A 16042-nucleotide genomic window follows, 5' to 3' on the forward strand; every position below is an offset into this window, starting at 1 on the left:
TGAGCCACAATTGCAGTGTAGTACTCTGGGCGTTCACTGTTAGGATTGTCCATGAGGGTTCTGATGTTCCCAGGTCCCAAAAACGATTGTGTGTTTCCATTATTTCAATCACAGTGAAGGTGAATCCCACTGAATGTGGTTATCCTGTCAGGAAAAGCGGAGTAAGCAGACTGTTTAGGGCACCTTTTCTAGCATTCTCTTCATGTGGTGTGAGCAGAGTTGACCCTAAAAAGGTCTGCTCAGTCACAGTGAACAGCTATCAAATTGCACTCCTGCCATCCAAGTGCTAGATAACATTCTTGTAAGTGCCACCTTCATGCCAGTTCGTGACTAGGAGCTTCCAGGTCTCGCAGTCCTGCTCCCATCATCCCTAGCTGGCTGCTGAAGGGCTTGAAAAATGTGCTAAATTAATTTTCAGGCTTGTCCATGATTTCTTTTTATTGTGGAGAGGCTGCTACACATCAGCTTCCGTAAGGCTCTTGACAGAATGGGACCTTGATCCAGTGGCAAGGAGGGGAAGACAATTGGAGATCACGTTCCATTGCAGCCCTTGTCCACCTACTCCACCATTAAGGATTCATAGGCCCATGGCTGGGGCTGGACAAGCTTATTATAGTGGCAGCCTGTACTCGCCAAGCCACAGCACCTTCGGAGGATATGTGTGGCTTTTCAGGAGGGAAAGCATTGCCATCTGCTGTCCCCACCACATCCTGGTGCTGCTGCCACTGCTTGGTCTACGATTGCTTATTCATGAGAGAGAACCCTCCTTATTTCCCAGCTAGCCGTCCCTGAAGGTCATTCTACCTGCCTCCTGTGGACATGCTAAGCCAGCTTCCATAATTAATAAATATACTAAGTCAGCCTTCACCCAAAAAGAAATAAAATAAGGGAGTAGATTTTGCAGCTGGTTTAGTAAATTTTCATAATTCTTTCACCAAGCTGCCCTCAGAATGTTATTGAGTTATGACTGTTCATCGTTCTGCCTCAAAAACTAATTATGTAAGTTTCTTTCCTGAAATGACTGTTCATTGTTTCATGTTTTCTTGATATTCGCTATCTATAATTTACCCTTGGCTTTTAATTCATACAGACGTTTTCCAAATAAAGAAAACGTTCTTTCAAGTAGAATGGCTAGTATTAGATGATAACTTTTATAACAATATGTGTACATATGTTATCTATGTATTTTTGGTCTAAAAGAAAAATTTTTTTTTAAACTTGTGCTAATTTCATATTGCAGTCTATTGCATAATAAAAAAAGCATCCTTTTTATGCCAAATACGGATTTTAAGAGTGCTCAGTCTATGCTAAAAGTGCCATTCCAGTTTCAGATATTACAAATTCTGTATAATTGACCGTGGCAATAGAAGTATCAGTAAATATGCTTTTTAAGTCCGTATAACTTTCCAGATTTTAAGATTTTTGCCTTACATATTTTGGACTGCCCAAATCTTTGTCAAGTATGAATAAAGGAACAAAAGAGGATTGTGTTAATAGTACACAGTATTTTTATCAGTCTTGTCATTGAGAAGCTGTGCATGTCCACAACAATCATCTGTAAACTTAACCTTTACAAGAAGCCACAAACAATGTAATTTGTAAAGTAGAAGTCTTTTGTGAGACCTGAGTTACACCAGTAAGGATTTTCAATATCTAATCCCAAATATGAAAGGGAACAAGGGAGGATAGGAGATTGGGTATGTCTGAAGAAGGGTGCTTGCACCCAAAAGCTGGTAAAGTACAATTTTTCCAACTATTCAGTTGGTCTAATAAAAAATAGCACATTTGCCCAAATAAATTTGTTTATCAAGCAAAGGGGTTTAATTGTTACAAAAACAGAAACATTTGATTTTGTATGTTAATTCTATTGTTTGGTGTCAGAAATGTATATTTCACCTTGATAACTATGCCCTTCCTTTTAATGTAATTGTTCATGTTTTGGAGCATCACATTTTCCATTTGATTTCATAATTACTTGTTTTGGAAACAGTACTATAATTTTCATGACAGGTCGTGATTTTTGTGTCTACCACTATTTGAGACAAGAATTTGCAGTCTTATATTCTGATAACAAAAAAGAAAATACTTTGTTGATTATAACAGTTTCTATAAGAAATTCATTTTTCTTTAGTACAAGGGAAAAGATGAGGAATTTAAAAACTTACTATTCCAACTGTATTCAGGCTTTTTATGGTAAACCTTTTTTGTTTTTGCAGGTGGTAATGGCACTGCTGAAATACTGGCCAAAGACTCACAGTCCAAAAGAAGTCATGTTTTTAAATGAGTTAGAGGAGATTTTAGATGTTATTGAACCATCTGAATTTGTGAAGGTTATGGAGCCTCTTTTCAGGCAGCTAGCCAAATGTGTATCCAGTCCACACTTCCAGGTCTGTACTTTTTGGGACTAGTTTGAAAGGAATTTTACATCACTTATTAATTACTTTGATAATTATCTGTTCTAAACATCTTAAAAATATGAGATTTAACAGTTGCTTAAATAGGTGATTTTTATACTTGATTAAAAAAGGCTGGTTTTTAAACATTTGTTTTACAAACAATAGAATATTCCTAAAGTGTATTCAGTTCTTTCAGGTGTTTACCAAAATAGGATCGTTTCAGGGCTCTGTTAAGCTCAGCTTAAGATCTCCCTCTATTTTTAGGCAGTGGAATACTGGAATTTCGTTTTCTGAAGTTTAACTAATCCTTGAAACCTTAACAGTGCAGTGGAAACAGAGGAATAGATTTTTAAAGTTTTTTAGTTGGTTTTCAAAGCTTTTGTCCATAATTGCTATATTGTACTGCTTTTAATTCGAGAAGACTTGTGTTCACTCTTTCTTGAGAGAGCACTGTTTTTCCCCTGTAGAAATTAATAATTTAAACTTCATATCCAGCACATGAAATTTTAAGTTCGTTGTCTGCTTTTTACTCTACAGTCTGATATCTTTCAAAATGCACTCTGCAGTCTGTCCATTTTTATTTAGGATTGATTACCTGACAAATGTTTTCAGGTAATCTGAAAGCCCATCTAGTGCTGCTGATACATAAATTGTGATTTAACTTTCCTCTTGTCATTTTTGGTGAGTATCTCAGTTGTCATCTGTCTAATAAGGTTTAATTGACTGAAAGAGTTCTTACCTTAATGTCTTGTAGGTGGCTGAACGAGCACTATACTACTGGAATAACGAATATATTATGAGTTTAATCAGTGACAATGCAGCAAAGATTTTGCCCATCATGTTTCCATCCTTGTACAGGAATTCAAAAACACATTGGAACAAGTAAGAGAATCTTTTACAAATAAAATATCTGATAATATATTTAAAGAATTTAGTTAATTCTGTTAATGCTACTTATCTGTGTAGAATTTTAGATTCAGACAATTAGGGTTAAAATGTCTTATCTTTGAATTGTCAGTTGTAGTTATAATCATGTAGAATGACCATATTTCTTCCATGACATTTAATATGAAGATGAGTAAGGTTTACTACCATACCACTGCCAAAGAATATTTGAGAGCATGGACTATAGTGCCAATATGCAGTTCATGTTAGCTCATCTATTTGTATACATACCACTTCTATTTTGAATTATCACATTATTTTAAGTTAATTTGTATTACATGCTACTGTAGACAAATTTTAGTTGCTGACCTACACTTTGTTGATCCATGTGTTTTCATTGATGGTTTTTTTCTGTGCCCATGTTCAGATCTCGTTTTCCCTTATTCTTCGTATTTGTCATCTGTTTTTCTCTCTTTACTACATATTTCCTTTTTTATTTGCAAGTTACAATAGCATAGAAATTAAGCATGAAAGCAAACCTAGTCACTTCTGTTCCATGTACCTTTTGAGCTACTATGCTAATACTTGTGGTATGGTGGTTCCACAGCCTGCTGATGGCTGTGGATCAAGGACTACTGAAGGGCTGGCCTTGATAACTGCTATTGATCATAGTGAAAGAAATAAGGAGTAAAGAATATTGTTTAAATGAAAGATTACAAGGACTAGATATAGGTAATCTTCACATCGGTTAAATATAATCTGGATTACTTCTTTAATTGTATTCTTTAAAAAAAAAAAAAAAACCATGAATAGTAAATATAGTTCATTTTCTGTCTTTCTCTCTCTCTTGTGGCCATCCATTCATTCTATCCTGAGCATGAGTGATACCATAGTACCCAGTACAGCCACATTCTCACTGTGTACCTCAAATGCATGATGCAAAGTAATCGTGTAACTGATTGCTCTTTGGATCTGGTAATCAGTAACGTGTAATAGATTACTTTTACAGAGTAACTTAAACTTCCCTGGCAGGAAGTGCTATCTACTGCAGGTGAAGATTTCCTTTACTTCATTTTCATGCTTTCTCCAATCTGTGTTCAAGAAAACAATTTTAAAGGGCCCCATTAAAATTGTGATTCAGTATTTTGTATTTTTCAACGTTGTGTTAGTTGACTATACTTTTAAAGATAAATTATTTCAGTCTAATCCCCCTTACAGAATAGGAATATTTCTAGAATTGGTTGATAATATACATTTTTTGTTGATACCTTTATTGCCATCTTATTTTGTTTAATGATATTTAATCAAAATATCAATTCTTAAACTTCACAAAACCTTATTAACACACAGTGCTACATAAAGGAGAGTTTTAAAATTTCTGAAGAAAATTTTCCATTATTAAATGGCAAATACTGCTGTAGAATAATAAAAATGTGTTCAAAGGATTTATTTATTTAGTGTTTGTGTTAGCCATACTGTAGCTAAACTGAAACTTCCATTAACTAGTTTTGTTTTCACTTATTCTAAAATAATGTAATTTTCCAGTTATGTAGGCTATTGGCTACTGTTGACCAGAACAATAGATTTCAAAGTTTAAAGTACTCTGAGTTTCAACCCGAAGTTTTACTTATAGGACAATACATGGCTTGATATACAATGCTCTGAAACTCTTCATGGAGATGAACCAAAAACTGTTCGATGACTGCACACAACAATTTAAAGCAGAAAAGCTGAAGTAAGTGTCTTATTAATGTTTAGTTTACTCTAATTAAGACAAATTTAAATAAGTTTAGAATATTTTTCATGTGAATTTGCTTTTCTCCATTTCTCCAATACTGATGAGGTATCCAATTTGAAAATAGTTTTTTTTATTTGCTTATTTTTTACATAATTGGACACATTACCATGTACTTCAGAGTGTATACCAGTTTAAATGCAGAAGATTGTAGGAAAGTAGGGCTGAATGGGACCTCATAAGGTCATTTAGTCCAGCCTCCTGCTCTAGGTAGGATCATCTCTGACTAAATCTTCCCAGCAATGTGATTTTTCTGTTGTAATTGTGCTACTTTTAGCAACATAAAACCATTAAACAATCAAAAAAGCTAAGCAGCAATAAGGATAGTCTGCTTGTCATTGTTTTCTTGAGCCGTTTCGTTTCTCTTTAATGTTGTCCTGAATTTGCAACCCTTTTTTTAGCTGTATTCTCATATAACAGTGCAGCATAGCTTTCATATGTACATGGGCAAAAACTGACTTTTTGTTTTGTTTTTTAATTACTAAATTATACTTTGGCCTTTGTAGGGACCTGCTTAGTTGTGTAATAGTCAGCTATTCGTTATTCTAATAAAAGTTCCTTTACATTTGTATGAATTTTATTATCTGAATTTGGTAAACTAATCTATTGCTATTTTTTAACTTCCTTTTTTTCCAGAGAGAAGCTAAAATTGAAGGAACGAGAAGAAGCATGGGTTAAAATAGAAAATCTAGCCAAATCAAATCCCCAGGTATTTAGAAAAGATTAACATGTTCGTGTTAAAACGTTTTAGTTTTTGTTAAATGTTAGTGGGGAAAACAGGTATGCAAGTAACCCTGGAAATAAAATAATTTCACTAATATTGTATGTGTAAGTTCTCCAATAAAAATGCTTTTAAAATTTGGAACCTTTCTGTTGTGCAAGTACTTATTTTGAATATAAGGGTTTCAAACAAGGTTGAAGTACCTGTTCCTTTCTTTTTCGTATGATGTACCTATATAATTGTGGTCTGAAAAGTGATTTGTTCAGAATTGCATAAACACAGAAGTTTCCTGTCTCTTGAAACTTTTTGTAAACAAATGAAAACGTAAATTAAAATAAGACTGAGACTAGGAGTATTTCTACCAAAAATAACTCCTGGTCTATGTCCTTAGTGATAGGGTCAGATTATTTACTCTCCCATGTCAAATGGACCAACATAATATTACATGTTCCTGACTGCTCTTTCTGCTTGGTGCTTCATTTATTTCTGTTTTAAATTTTTCATAGCAATAGAAAACACTTCTGGCTAGGTTCAACTGGTGAATAGTCCCATGGCTGCATTCTGGGATCCTCGATCCTAATTTCAAGTTTAAAACTAAGTTAATGTCTGTTCCTGTTAAAGCTTGCAGTGGGCTTTATTAAGCCAAAGCCATTTCAGTCAGATTTTTTTTTTATCTGTGCCATTTCTGGAAAAATAAATTTCACTGGTACTCTGAGAACACTTAGCAAGATAAATGAGACATTTTAGCAATAGTCACTTGAATGAGGTTACTATATTGTAATTTTATAAACAACCCATGAATTTCTGTGAAAACAGAAATACTTACAACTTTGGCAACAAAATTCATTTTATTTTGCTGGCTCTCTTTATTTACATGGATCACTGCCATGGGAAGTTTCTTATTAACCTTTTGCTAATAAGGCTTATTATTATTAGTGTTAGTAGTATTTATATTATTAGTATAAGTGTTGTTGTTGTTGTTATTTAAATGGCACCATACAAGCTCATTTAATGAACAGTATATGTTAGTTCAGAAAAAACTTGTTTTTTCTCACAAATGATAAGCAATTGTGCATTGCTAAAGAACTGGAGTGACTTTTATCTGATTGGTACATAATTACAGTAATTGAAATGTGAAATTATGCTACTGTTCTTTAAAAGTCATGCTTTATAATTATGCAAGCTTTTTAAAGCTACTTAACATAATCACTGTACCTGATACTGTGCTTAGTCTGCTTGAATGAAAAAATGAGTACATAATCAACTAGTTAAATTTAAAATTAGTTTGTTTGTTTTTTTTTAATGCTTTGTCCTTGACCACAAAAAAAAAAATCTACATAACGATGTGTGTGCTTGTGCTTAACCACTTTGTTTTGCATTGGGAACATTTTCTTTCAGAATTTGTACCTCTTTACTGTCCTTTTTTATATTCTTAAATTCAATGGTATTTCTTATTGGGAGGTAACCCTAACTCTGAATATTATATAGATTATAAAAAAAAAACAAACACATAGTATCTTTATAGCATACTTAATCTTTTTTCCACTTATTTTGTTCATTTTTCTGCTTTGTCATGTCACACATGAAAGAATATATATGTAGTTATAACTGACCTATGCAGTAACTTAATATTTGTGGAAAAAGTCTCAATGGCTTTTAAATATATAAAACCATTTTCTTGGGTCTGATGAGTGGTTCACCTGCTTTAAAATGAAAATATATACTGTCAGGATATTTGCAGACTAGCAGTCTACATTTTAAGTTGAGGTTGTGTAAAGTTTAATTCATCAGGTCTTTTTGTTAGTAAAGGTCCCCCATGCGTTCCTATTTTATAGTCATTAAAAGAAGAGTTTATCAAAGTATGAAACTCTTTAAATCGGCCATAAGTTGAATTTGATCTTTTACTACTGAGTGGTTTTTGTTACAAATACAAGCTTGTATCTGCAGGTAAAACCACTATGCATTACAGCTTTTTGTTAATTTAACAGTGTACTAGTACAGTGAAATTAAGCTGTTGGCATAGCAGAGCTTGAGCACTGGCAAAATAAGATTTTTTTTTTTCTTTTTTCTTCCCTTACTTTAAAACTCAGATTTATGCAAGTTCAAAGTGTCACTTTCTGTTTTACTTTCGTTTAACATTTAAATATGTTTCTGCCAGAATTGGATTTATTTTTTTCTCATTTTTCAGTCCATGCGGGGAACATAATTACTTCTAATACTAAAAACATATAATACCGAAGCTAAGCTCAAATTAGCAAGCATGGAAATAATATGAATTGCACCTAGTGTATAGGTTTTGTTGCTAAAAATTATTATTTTAACGCTTTACATTTTATTAGTACCCAGTATATAGTGACACCAGTGTGCTGAACAGTCCTGTTGCAATGGAAACAGATGGGCCTTTAATTGAAGATTTGCAGATGCTGAAAAAGACAGTGAAAGAAGAGGCTTGTCAGGTAGTACCATATGAAGACATTCAATTGCACTCTACAAACTTAATTTACAAATCTGTAACTATTAGTACAAACTAAATATATGCGCTAGCTTGTTTAAAAAAAGAGCAGCATCTATTAACCTTAGAAAATAATCTTCTGTAGTATTTACAGCAATTTTAACTGTTGTATCCTATCACAATCAATTTACTAACAAAGCTGATACTTTAAAATTATAATGGAGTAGCCAGAAATCTAAATTTCCCCTTTGCATGTTTGGTACTTTATGTTTTGTAACATTCTCTGTACACTTCTTGTTTCCTTCCACCTTGAATTTTTTAATCCTTGTCACATTGGAGACGATATGTAAATTTTGAGGGCCATTTAAAAAGACAGCTTTTTGTCATTTTTTCTCTATGCTAGTTTACTTGCACTAAGGAAGAGTTTTAAGAAATATGATCAGATTTTGTCATTAACAGAGCACTTGCATCATCTCTCTTCTTTTAAAGTGCACTGCATTAAGTTTGTGTATATCAGTGTTTTCCATCTGTAACACAAACAGGCATAGAGAGAATAATCTTTTACTGATGTTGCCGGTTTTCATTGTTGCCAATCTGGCCGACTTTTCCTTGTATCTGATCTCTTCTTTCTGTAGAAAATAGTGGCAGCATAACTGGCAGTTTCTTGAGTCCTCAGAATTTCCTTTGCCCTGAGCCATTTATCTGGTTCTGGCATGACCATACTAGTCACTGCACTGATTTCTTACCAATGGATGACAATATATAGTCTGAGCTGATTTCTTTTAGATTGTCAACACCTGGCATAGCTAGCCTTGAGATTATTGATTCATTTGTAAACGCTGACAGGAGTGGATAGAGCTGCTTTTACGCGGTTGTCTGTTGTGCGTAATTACTGTTGTGCTGTAAAAGTGCTCCCTTGTGTTGTCTCACAGGATACTCCTTACATGTAGAGCAGGGGTTGGCAATGTTTTTGGGCAGAGTGCCAAAAACACACAAAACCTCAGCTTGTAAGATTTTAGCATGCCAGGGGCAGATGGCAGGGGAACTACAAGGGGCCCTATCCTTGTGGCAACGCAGTGCTGGCCCCTTCCTCACCATCCACCCCAAGGTGTATGTGTACCCACTGCTGGCAATGAGCCAAGCCAGGACTCCACAGACCCCAGCACAGCTGCTTGCAGCCTCCCTGCCTCCTGCTGCGAGGTGGCAGGTGCCTGCCCAGAGCCCAGGCCAGCTGTCGCAGGCAGCTGGGAGGCTGCGTGCAACTGCATCAGAATCCATGGAGTCCTGGCCCAGCTTGCTGCCAGTGGCAGGTGCATGTGTGCCTTGGGGCAGATGGCGGGGAAGGAGCCAGGACTGCACTGCCACAACAAGGATCAGGCCCCTCACGGCTCCTCTGCCATCCACCCTGAAGCTCAGGTGCTAAGAAAAAAGCCTTCACGTGCCACACTCTGGCACGTGTGCCAGGGGTTGCCAATGCATGATTGAACATTCACTTGAGGCTTGTAGGAGGCTTTGTGAGAAGCTGCGTACTGCAGACTATTCAGTTTCATGGGACTTTTCATCTAGAGAACCAACTGAAACTAGCTTCCAGGGAACCAAAATTACCATTGTATCTATAGTTCATTTCCATTGTAAGACTGAAAATTTTTAAATCACAGCCACTGGCCCTGGTATTGGTAGCACCCTCTTGGGGGCCCCTGGTATTGGTAGCATCCTCACTGCCTGTCTCTTGTCCTGTGATATATTGTAGGGTTTCATATCTAATTTTGTTATAAGTTACAAGAAGGTGCTCTGTGTCTTTGGTGTATGGGAGAAGCCAGAGTTGCCATTCTTGTGGACTCCTTTGGACTGTATATCTACTGCATCATTGCTGAAAACCACTGGAGACTGGACTTTAACCAGGTGATGCCTTCTAGCCTAGTGGTTCTAAAATAATTGAATTTTAAGAGTGGTGGATGCCAGGGACAGCAAAATTAAATTCCAATGAAGTGAAGAACTGTTGTTCTCTTGCATATCATGTGACCCCTCCTCCCCTTTTCCTAGACATGCAAGGTGCCACACAGAGCAGAAAATTGGGCAGAGGGCATTTCTTCCTATTGCCATCCTGACAGAAACCCCAGTCAGGATTGGAGCTTCATTGTGCTAAGCTGTGAGCAAACACAAGGAGACCACCAGTTGTCTTCTATGATAAGATGACTGGATCTGTGGATGAGGGGAGACCAGTGGATGTGGTATACCTTGACTTTTTAGCAAGGTTTTTGATACAATCTCCCATAACATCTCACAGGCAAGCTAAGGAAGGTTGGGTTGGATAAATGGTCTGTAAGGTGGATAGAAAACTGGTTGAATCATTTGGTTCAGAGGGTAGTAATCGATGGCTCGATGTCTGGTTGGCATCCAGTATCAAGTGGGTCGGTCCTGGGTCTGGGTGTTTAATTTCTTCATCAGTGGCCTGGAAGATGGCATAGAGTGCACCCTCAGCAAGTTTGTAGATGACACCAAGCGGGGGGGGGGAGGGGAGTAGTAGATGTGTTGGGAGTAGGGCAAGGATTGAGAGAGACCCTGACATATTGAAGGACTGGACCAGAAGAAATCCCATGAGGTTCAACCAGGCAAGTGCAAAGTCCCATGTACTTAACTGGTACAAGCTGGGGGCTGACTGGCTGAGCAGCAGCTCTGCAGAAAAGGACCTGGGGGTTACAGTGGACAATAAGCTGAATATGAGTCAGCAGTGTGTCCTACTTGCCAAGAAGGCTAACAGCATACTGGAATGAATTGGTAGGTGTGTTGTCAGCAGATCAAGGAAGGAGATTGTCCCTCTATTCAGCTCTGGTGAGTACACATCTGGAGTACTGTGTCCAGTTTTTGGGCCCCCCACTACAGAAAGGAAGTGGATAAGTTGGAGAGAGTCCAGCAGAGGGCAACGAAAATGGTTCAGGGGCCAGGGCACGTGACTTGGGAGGAGAGGTCGAAGGAACTGGGCTTATTTAGAAAAGAGAAGATGGCGGGGGGTGGGATTTGATAGCAGCCTTTAAGCATCTGAAGGGGGATTCCAAAGAGGATGGAGCTGGACTGTTCTCAGTGGTGGCAAATGACAAAACAAGAAGCAACGGTCTCAAGTTGCAGCAAGGGAGGTTGAGTTTCCATATTAGGAAAAACTTTACTAAAGCTTAGGGTAGTAAACCATTGGAACAGGTTACCCAGAGAGGATGTGGACTCTCCATCCTTGGAGGTTTTTAAGACCCAGCTAGACAAAGCTTTGGCTGGGGTGATCTAGTTGGGGATGGTCCTGCTTTAAGCAGGGGGTGGGACTAGATGACTCCTGAGGTCCCTTTCAACCCTAATTTTATATGATGCCATTCCTTTGTGATGTAAATGAAAACTTTTCTCTTCTGTGGAATGGGTTACAGGACCTGGAGGTAGAGGTATTTGAAGGAGGAGGCCATGCAGGATCAGATTTGATCACCCTGTTACAGAAAAACATTCCCTGTCTGACCAGGTGCCTCTGGTCTATCAGATGGGAGATCTGGCCTGATTAGTCTTAATGCATATGTCAACTTTGTCTGTTGCTGCAGAAATCAAACACACCTGAGAAGAATTAATTTAAGTAGTTGGTTGAAAGAGTTTTATTAAGAAATGAGGAAGTAGCCAGGTCAATATAAGTAATGTAACAGTGGGGAAAGATTAAAAAAAAAGGGGAAGGTAGGGTGCAGGAGAGGAGGGGAACCAGTCCTGTTAAAACCATGGAGGAAGTTTTGAAGCAGAAGCTCACAAAGATTTGGTGCCTTCACCTCTATTCTCCCAGTAACTTTCTTCCATGGGAAATGAGTTGACTATCTTGCTGCAATATTTTCCCCAAAATTATGGTTGTCTTTCCAGTAGTCCAGAACTCCTTGTAAAATTTTAAGCTTGTGACCTTTGGGCTTGGAAAAATAGGGAAGTTTGAAGAAAAAAATATTTAAAAGCCTTTCTGATATACCAGGAATGCCCTAGAGTATGTAAAGAGTACCTATTAAAATAAGGCCATTCTGAAATGTTTATATTGAAGGGATTTAAATAACAGTGTAAATGGAACATTTAATGCAACCTGAACAATGCAGCTGTTGAAGTTCCTCAGAAACGAACATATTGTTGCTTGGAAAAAAGAGAAGAAAATTTATACTTTTTTTTTTTTTTTTTTTCTTCCATTTGACATTTGCTGTTTTTACTTAGGATCTATTTCTAGAGATTCTATATTTGAACTGGATTTCTACCATTCAGGACAAAAAGTGGGTAGAATTACTTTGGGATTCATAATTTTTCATCATGGAAAAACAACTGGATAAAGAAGTTGTGCAGTAATTAGCTTAATTGAGGGTGTCTGTATCACATTATGGGGAGACTCTCAAGTGGCTAATACAGTACTTAGAAATAAGAGCCCTGATAGTTTTCCACCTACTAGACAGTAAGGCTACAGCTGCTTGGCCAAAAAATACATATCAGGCCTCTGGAGGCAGATCCTAGGGAGACGCATACATTTCTTGTTCCCTCAGTGGGGAATCGTACACGCCTCCAGACAGAGGCGTAGCAAGTCCCTGCAGTGTCCTGGGCAGAGCATGTTGACCACTGGAGAGTTGAGTGGGGGGAGGGAGGTCTTACCTGCTCCAGCTCTCTCTGCACTCTGTGGCTGCTGCTATAGTACCTTGGGCACAGGTTACTAGAGCTGAGGAGCAAGCTTGCTGCATGCTGGCTGCATCAGGGGCACCAAATATAGCGTTTTCCCCCTCTTTCCCAATCGTCTGTGCTGTGCAGGCACAGCCCCACACCACTCAGCCATAGATGTCAGGCAGCCCAACACCCTGTATATGAGGGGAGCAGAGAGGGGCTACCCCCTCAGTATTTTTGCCATGGGAGGTGCAGCTCTGTTCCTTGTCCTCCATAGATATGATACTGAGCTGCAGGAACCCCATGTGTGGCAAGTCTGCCTGTCAACTGCAGCAGCCCTGTGGTGCAGGCTCTCTGGGGGCTGTCCCTGGTACCCTGTTCATGCCCAGACAGTATATCTAGGGAGGGCGCAGAATAAATCTGTGGCTCCTGTGGCACAAATCCTGAGGGGGATACTATTCCCCCCAGTTGCTACGGGGCACAGGACTACCAGGCTTCTGTGGCTGGGTGATGTGGGACTACATCTGCATAGCAAAGACACCTGAATCTTAATATTGTGCAGCACCCCTAAAAGGATCTCGCAGTCCCCCAGGGTGCTGCATCCACCAGCTTGTGAATTACTGACTAAGCACTGTGGGGAAACTTGCCCTGAAGCAGCCAATAGGAAAAGCTATTAGGCACGATAGAATGTGTGAATGTTTGTTCCTCAGGCACATATATGACTTAGGGCTGCACATTATATTCCTCCATCATCTTGGGATCCTATGCTGACCTGAGGAGATGCTTACCAGAAGAGGGAGAGGACCCACCTACTATTGCTCAATAGGATAGTAATTACTGTACTTGCTTAGGAAGTGAGATCCCTGAATTCTAGGCCCATTCAGCCTGAGAAGGTATGAGCCCTTACATCCCTCTACCCAGGATGGTGTCCTAGCTACTAGGCTATGGGTTAGGCCAGGGGTGGGCAATTATTTTGGGCAGAGAGCCACTTACTGAGTTTTGGCAAGCCATTGAGGGCCGCATGACCAGCAGCCAGCGGCAGATAATATTAATTTTCTAAATTTTTTTAGGGGCCCCGCTGGCTGTATAGAATGGCCTGGCAGGCCGTATCTGACCCACGGGTCGCATTTTGCCTACCCCTGGGTTAGGCAGAGTAAAGGATATCTTCCAGTCCTGTTGTTTTCAGTGCTGTTTATGCATTTTGCCGTAAAAAATTTAGCTTTGGGAGCAAGGAGTAGAACCCAGGGGACTCTCTTCCTTGCTTGGCTGTTTGTGTAGAGTCCTTTTACTTGCTCTTCTTCTTGCCTAGTCCATTTTGCATTTATTACCACATAGTAGTCCAGATTAAATGAAAGGGATAGATGCCCTTAGTCTTTCCTAGTGGTTAGGGTATTTCTAATGTATGAGATGGGAGAGGGGGAACGGAGGTTCAAATAACAATGTGGAGGTGAAGCTAGAACCCAGGGCCTCATAAGCAGTAGGCTACTGGTCCAAAGATGGAGCACTCCTCCACTCACGCACTCTTTTTTAAGAGTTGGCCGCTTTTCTTTTCTTTTTTTGACTTGGGCATTTAAGGTCAAGGGGCATTAGCAAGGTAAATGGAGTAACAGTTTCCAGGGATGGAAAACAAATAGGATCACACTTTTAGAGACTGAGACACCTAAAAAACCCCTAAAAGCCAATTAGCACAGAGCTGGTTAGCCATTCTAGTTTCAAGTCAGGCAGAGGATGGAGCAGGGTGTCACCTTCAGCTGGTTGAGAGAGGCATACGTTTTTGGAGTTGTTTTTTTTTTGGAGGGGGGGGATAGGGGAGGTTAAGGGAACAACCTACTTTATCTATTTTAGATATATGATGAAGCACCTACAAAACTCATGCCTCTGAACCAGCTAGTGTCTAAGGTGCCATCCTGCCCCATCTTCTGCCTGTTTAGAGGTCTTAAAAGCCGGATAGGATTTGGGCTTTCATTAGTTTCTCAGTAGACTCCTCTGGTGTACTTAAACTTGCACAGAGGAACTTTTCAAAATATTCATTAGTGAAGAAGCTTATTTAAAAAAAAAAAAAAAAGGAAGTGGAATTATCTCTGGAAACTAGTTTTAAGGCAGGGAAGCTCTAGAAGAGGAAAAATGTGATATGTCAACATTGATTTGCAGAGATGCATTAAGCCAATATTTTATTTATTGTGAGAAAAGAAAAGTAAAGCAAATGAGAGCACAAAAAGGTTAATCTTAATAATATCTTCAAATGCTAGAGGTTAGTATAGCATTTGGCTTATTTCAAAGGTCCCTTAGCTTAAGTATTAAAGCAAATAAGTTTGGAAAACCATCAGTTTGAACAGTCATCACCCAGAGGTACACTGCCATTATTTGTGCAGAAATAAATTGCCTCAATTGCTCATTAAAATGTTGTGCAACTGTAGAAGTCTGTCATCCACAGCACAATTCTTCCAACACCAGGTTCTCCTACTGGGCGTTTTGTCCTATAGTTATTAGAAGTCTCTATATTATCTTTGTAAGATTTGCCTATAGTGTTTCTATAGGTGTTCTTATTTCAGTAATATAAGTAGCAAAACTAGCGATTTTCCTACCATTGTGTCACTCAAGATCAGATTCTGGACAACTTCGTTGACTTCAGCAGAGCTATACAATCTGAAGATCTTGCCCTCATTCTTCTTGCTCTTGATTTTTAATGATCTTCCATCCTACTAGAAAGAAATCTATCCTCATCAAAAATGCTTGTTTTTAGTGGTATCCTGCCCAATGTTTAGCTGCTAACCCAGTCAATTGTAACATTACTTTCTCAATGCATTTATTTTGATGTGATCCTTTTAAGCTTATATTAGCATACCTCTTTCTGTGGATCAGAAACGGTCATAGATATTATAAATTGAAATAACTTTACAAAGCCTAACATCAGATTGCATTTGACCTCTTTTCTCTCATAAAAAGGCTGTCCAGTGAGACACCTTCCAAAACCAAATTTCTTGTTTTACTAAGAATAGGAAATTTCTCATTTGAGCTAATGCTTATAAAATGTTGAGAACAGGATTAGTTGCATGCCTCCTGAGAGGTGTATTGAAAAACCATTTTACCTATTTGTTTCTATAAAAGAGAGACTTTTTTATTCAAAATCATCATGGCTTCAGCAGTGG

At 38.3% G+C, this 16042-nt stretch overlaps 1 protein-coding gene across 2 annotated transcripts in view; it reads left to right on the forward strand.

Annotated features, from left to right (window-relative positions):
* PPP2R5C (protein phosphatase 2 regulatory subunit B'gamma) overlaps positions 1-16042 on the forward strand; it is a 137789-nt gene that overhangs the window by 115803 nt on the left and 5944 nt on the right. For both annotated transcript variants that reach the window (XM_006270412.4, XM_006270411.4), the window contains 5 exons: positions 2217-2387; positions 3151-3278; positions 4915-5016; positions 5713-5785; positions 8137-8253. In XM_006270412.4, coding sequence (XP_006270474.2) covers positions 2217-2387; positions 3151-3278; positions 4915-5016; positions 5713-5785; positions 8137-8253 — 591 coding nt within the window. The remainder of the gene's footprint in view (positions 1-2216; positions 2388-3150; positions 3279-4914; positions 5017-5712; positions 5786-8136; positions 8254-16042) is intronic.

This window comes from Alligator mississippiensis, chromosome 2, assembly GCF_030867095.1.
Source record: "Alligator mississippiensis isolate rAllMis1 chromosome 2, rAllMis1, whole genome shotgun sequence".
Taxonomy (NCBI): domain Eukaryota; kingdom Metazoa; phylum Chordata; order Crocodylia; family Alligatoridae; genus Alligator; species Alligator mississippiensis.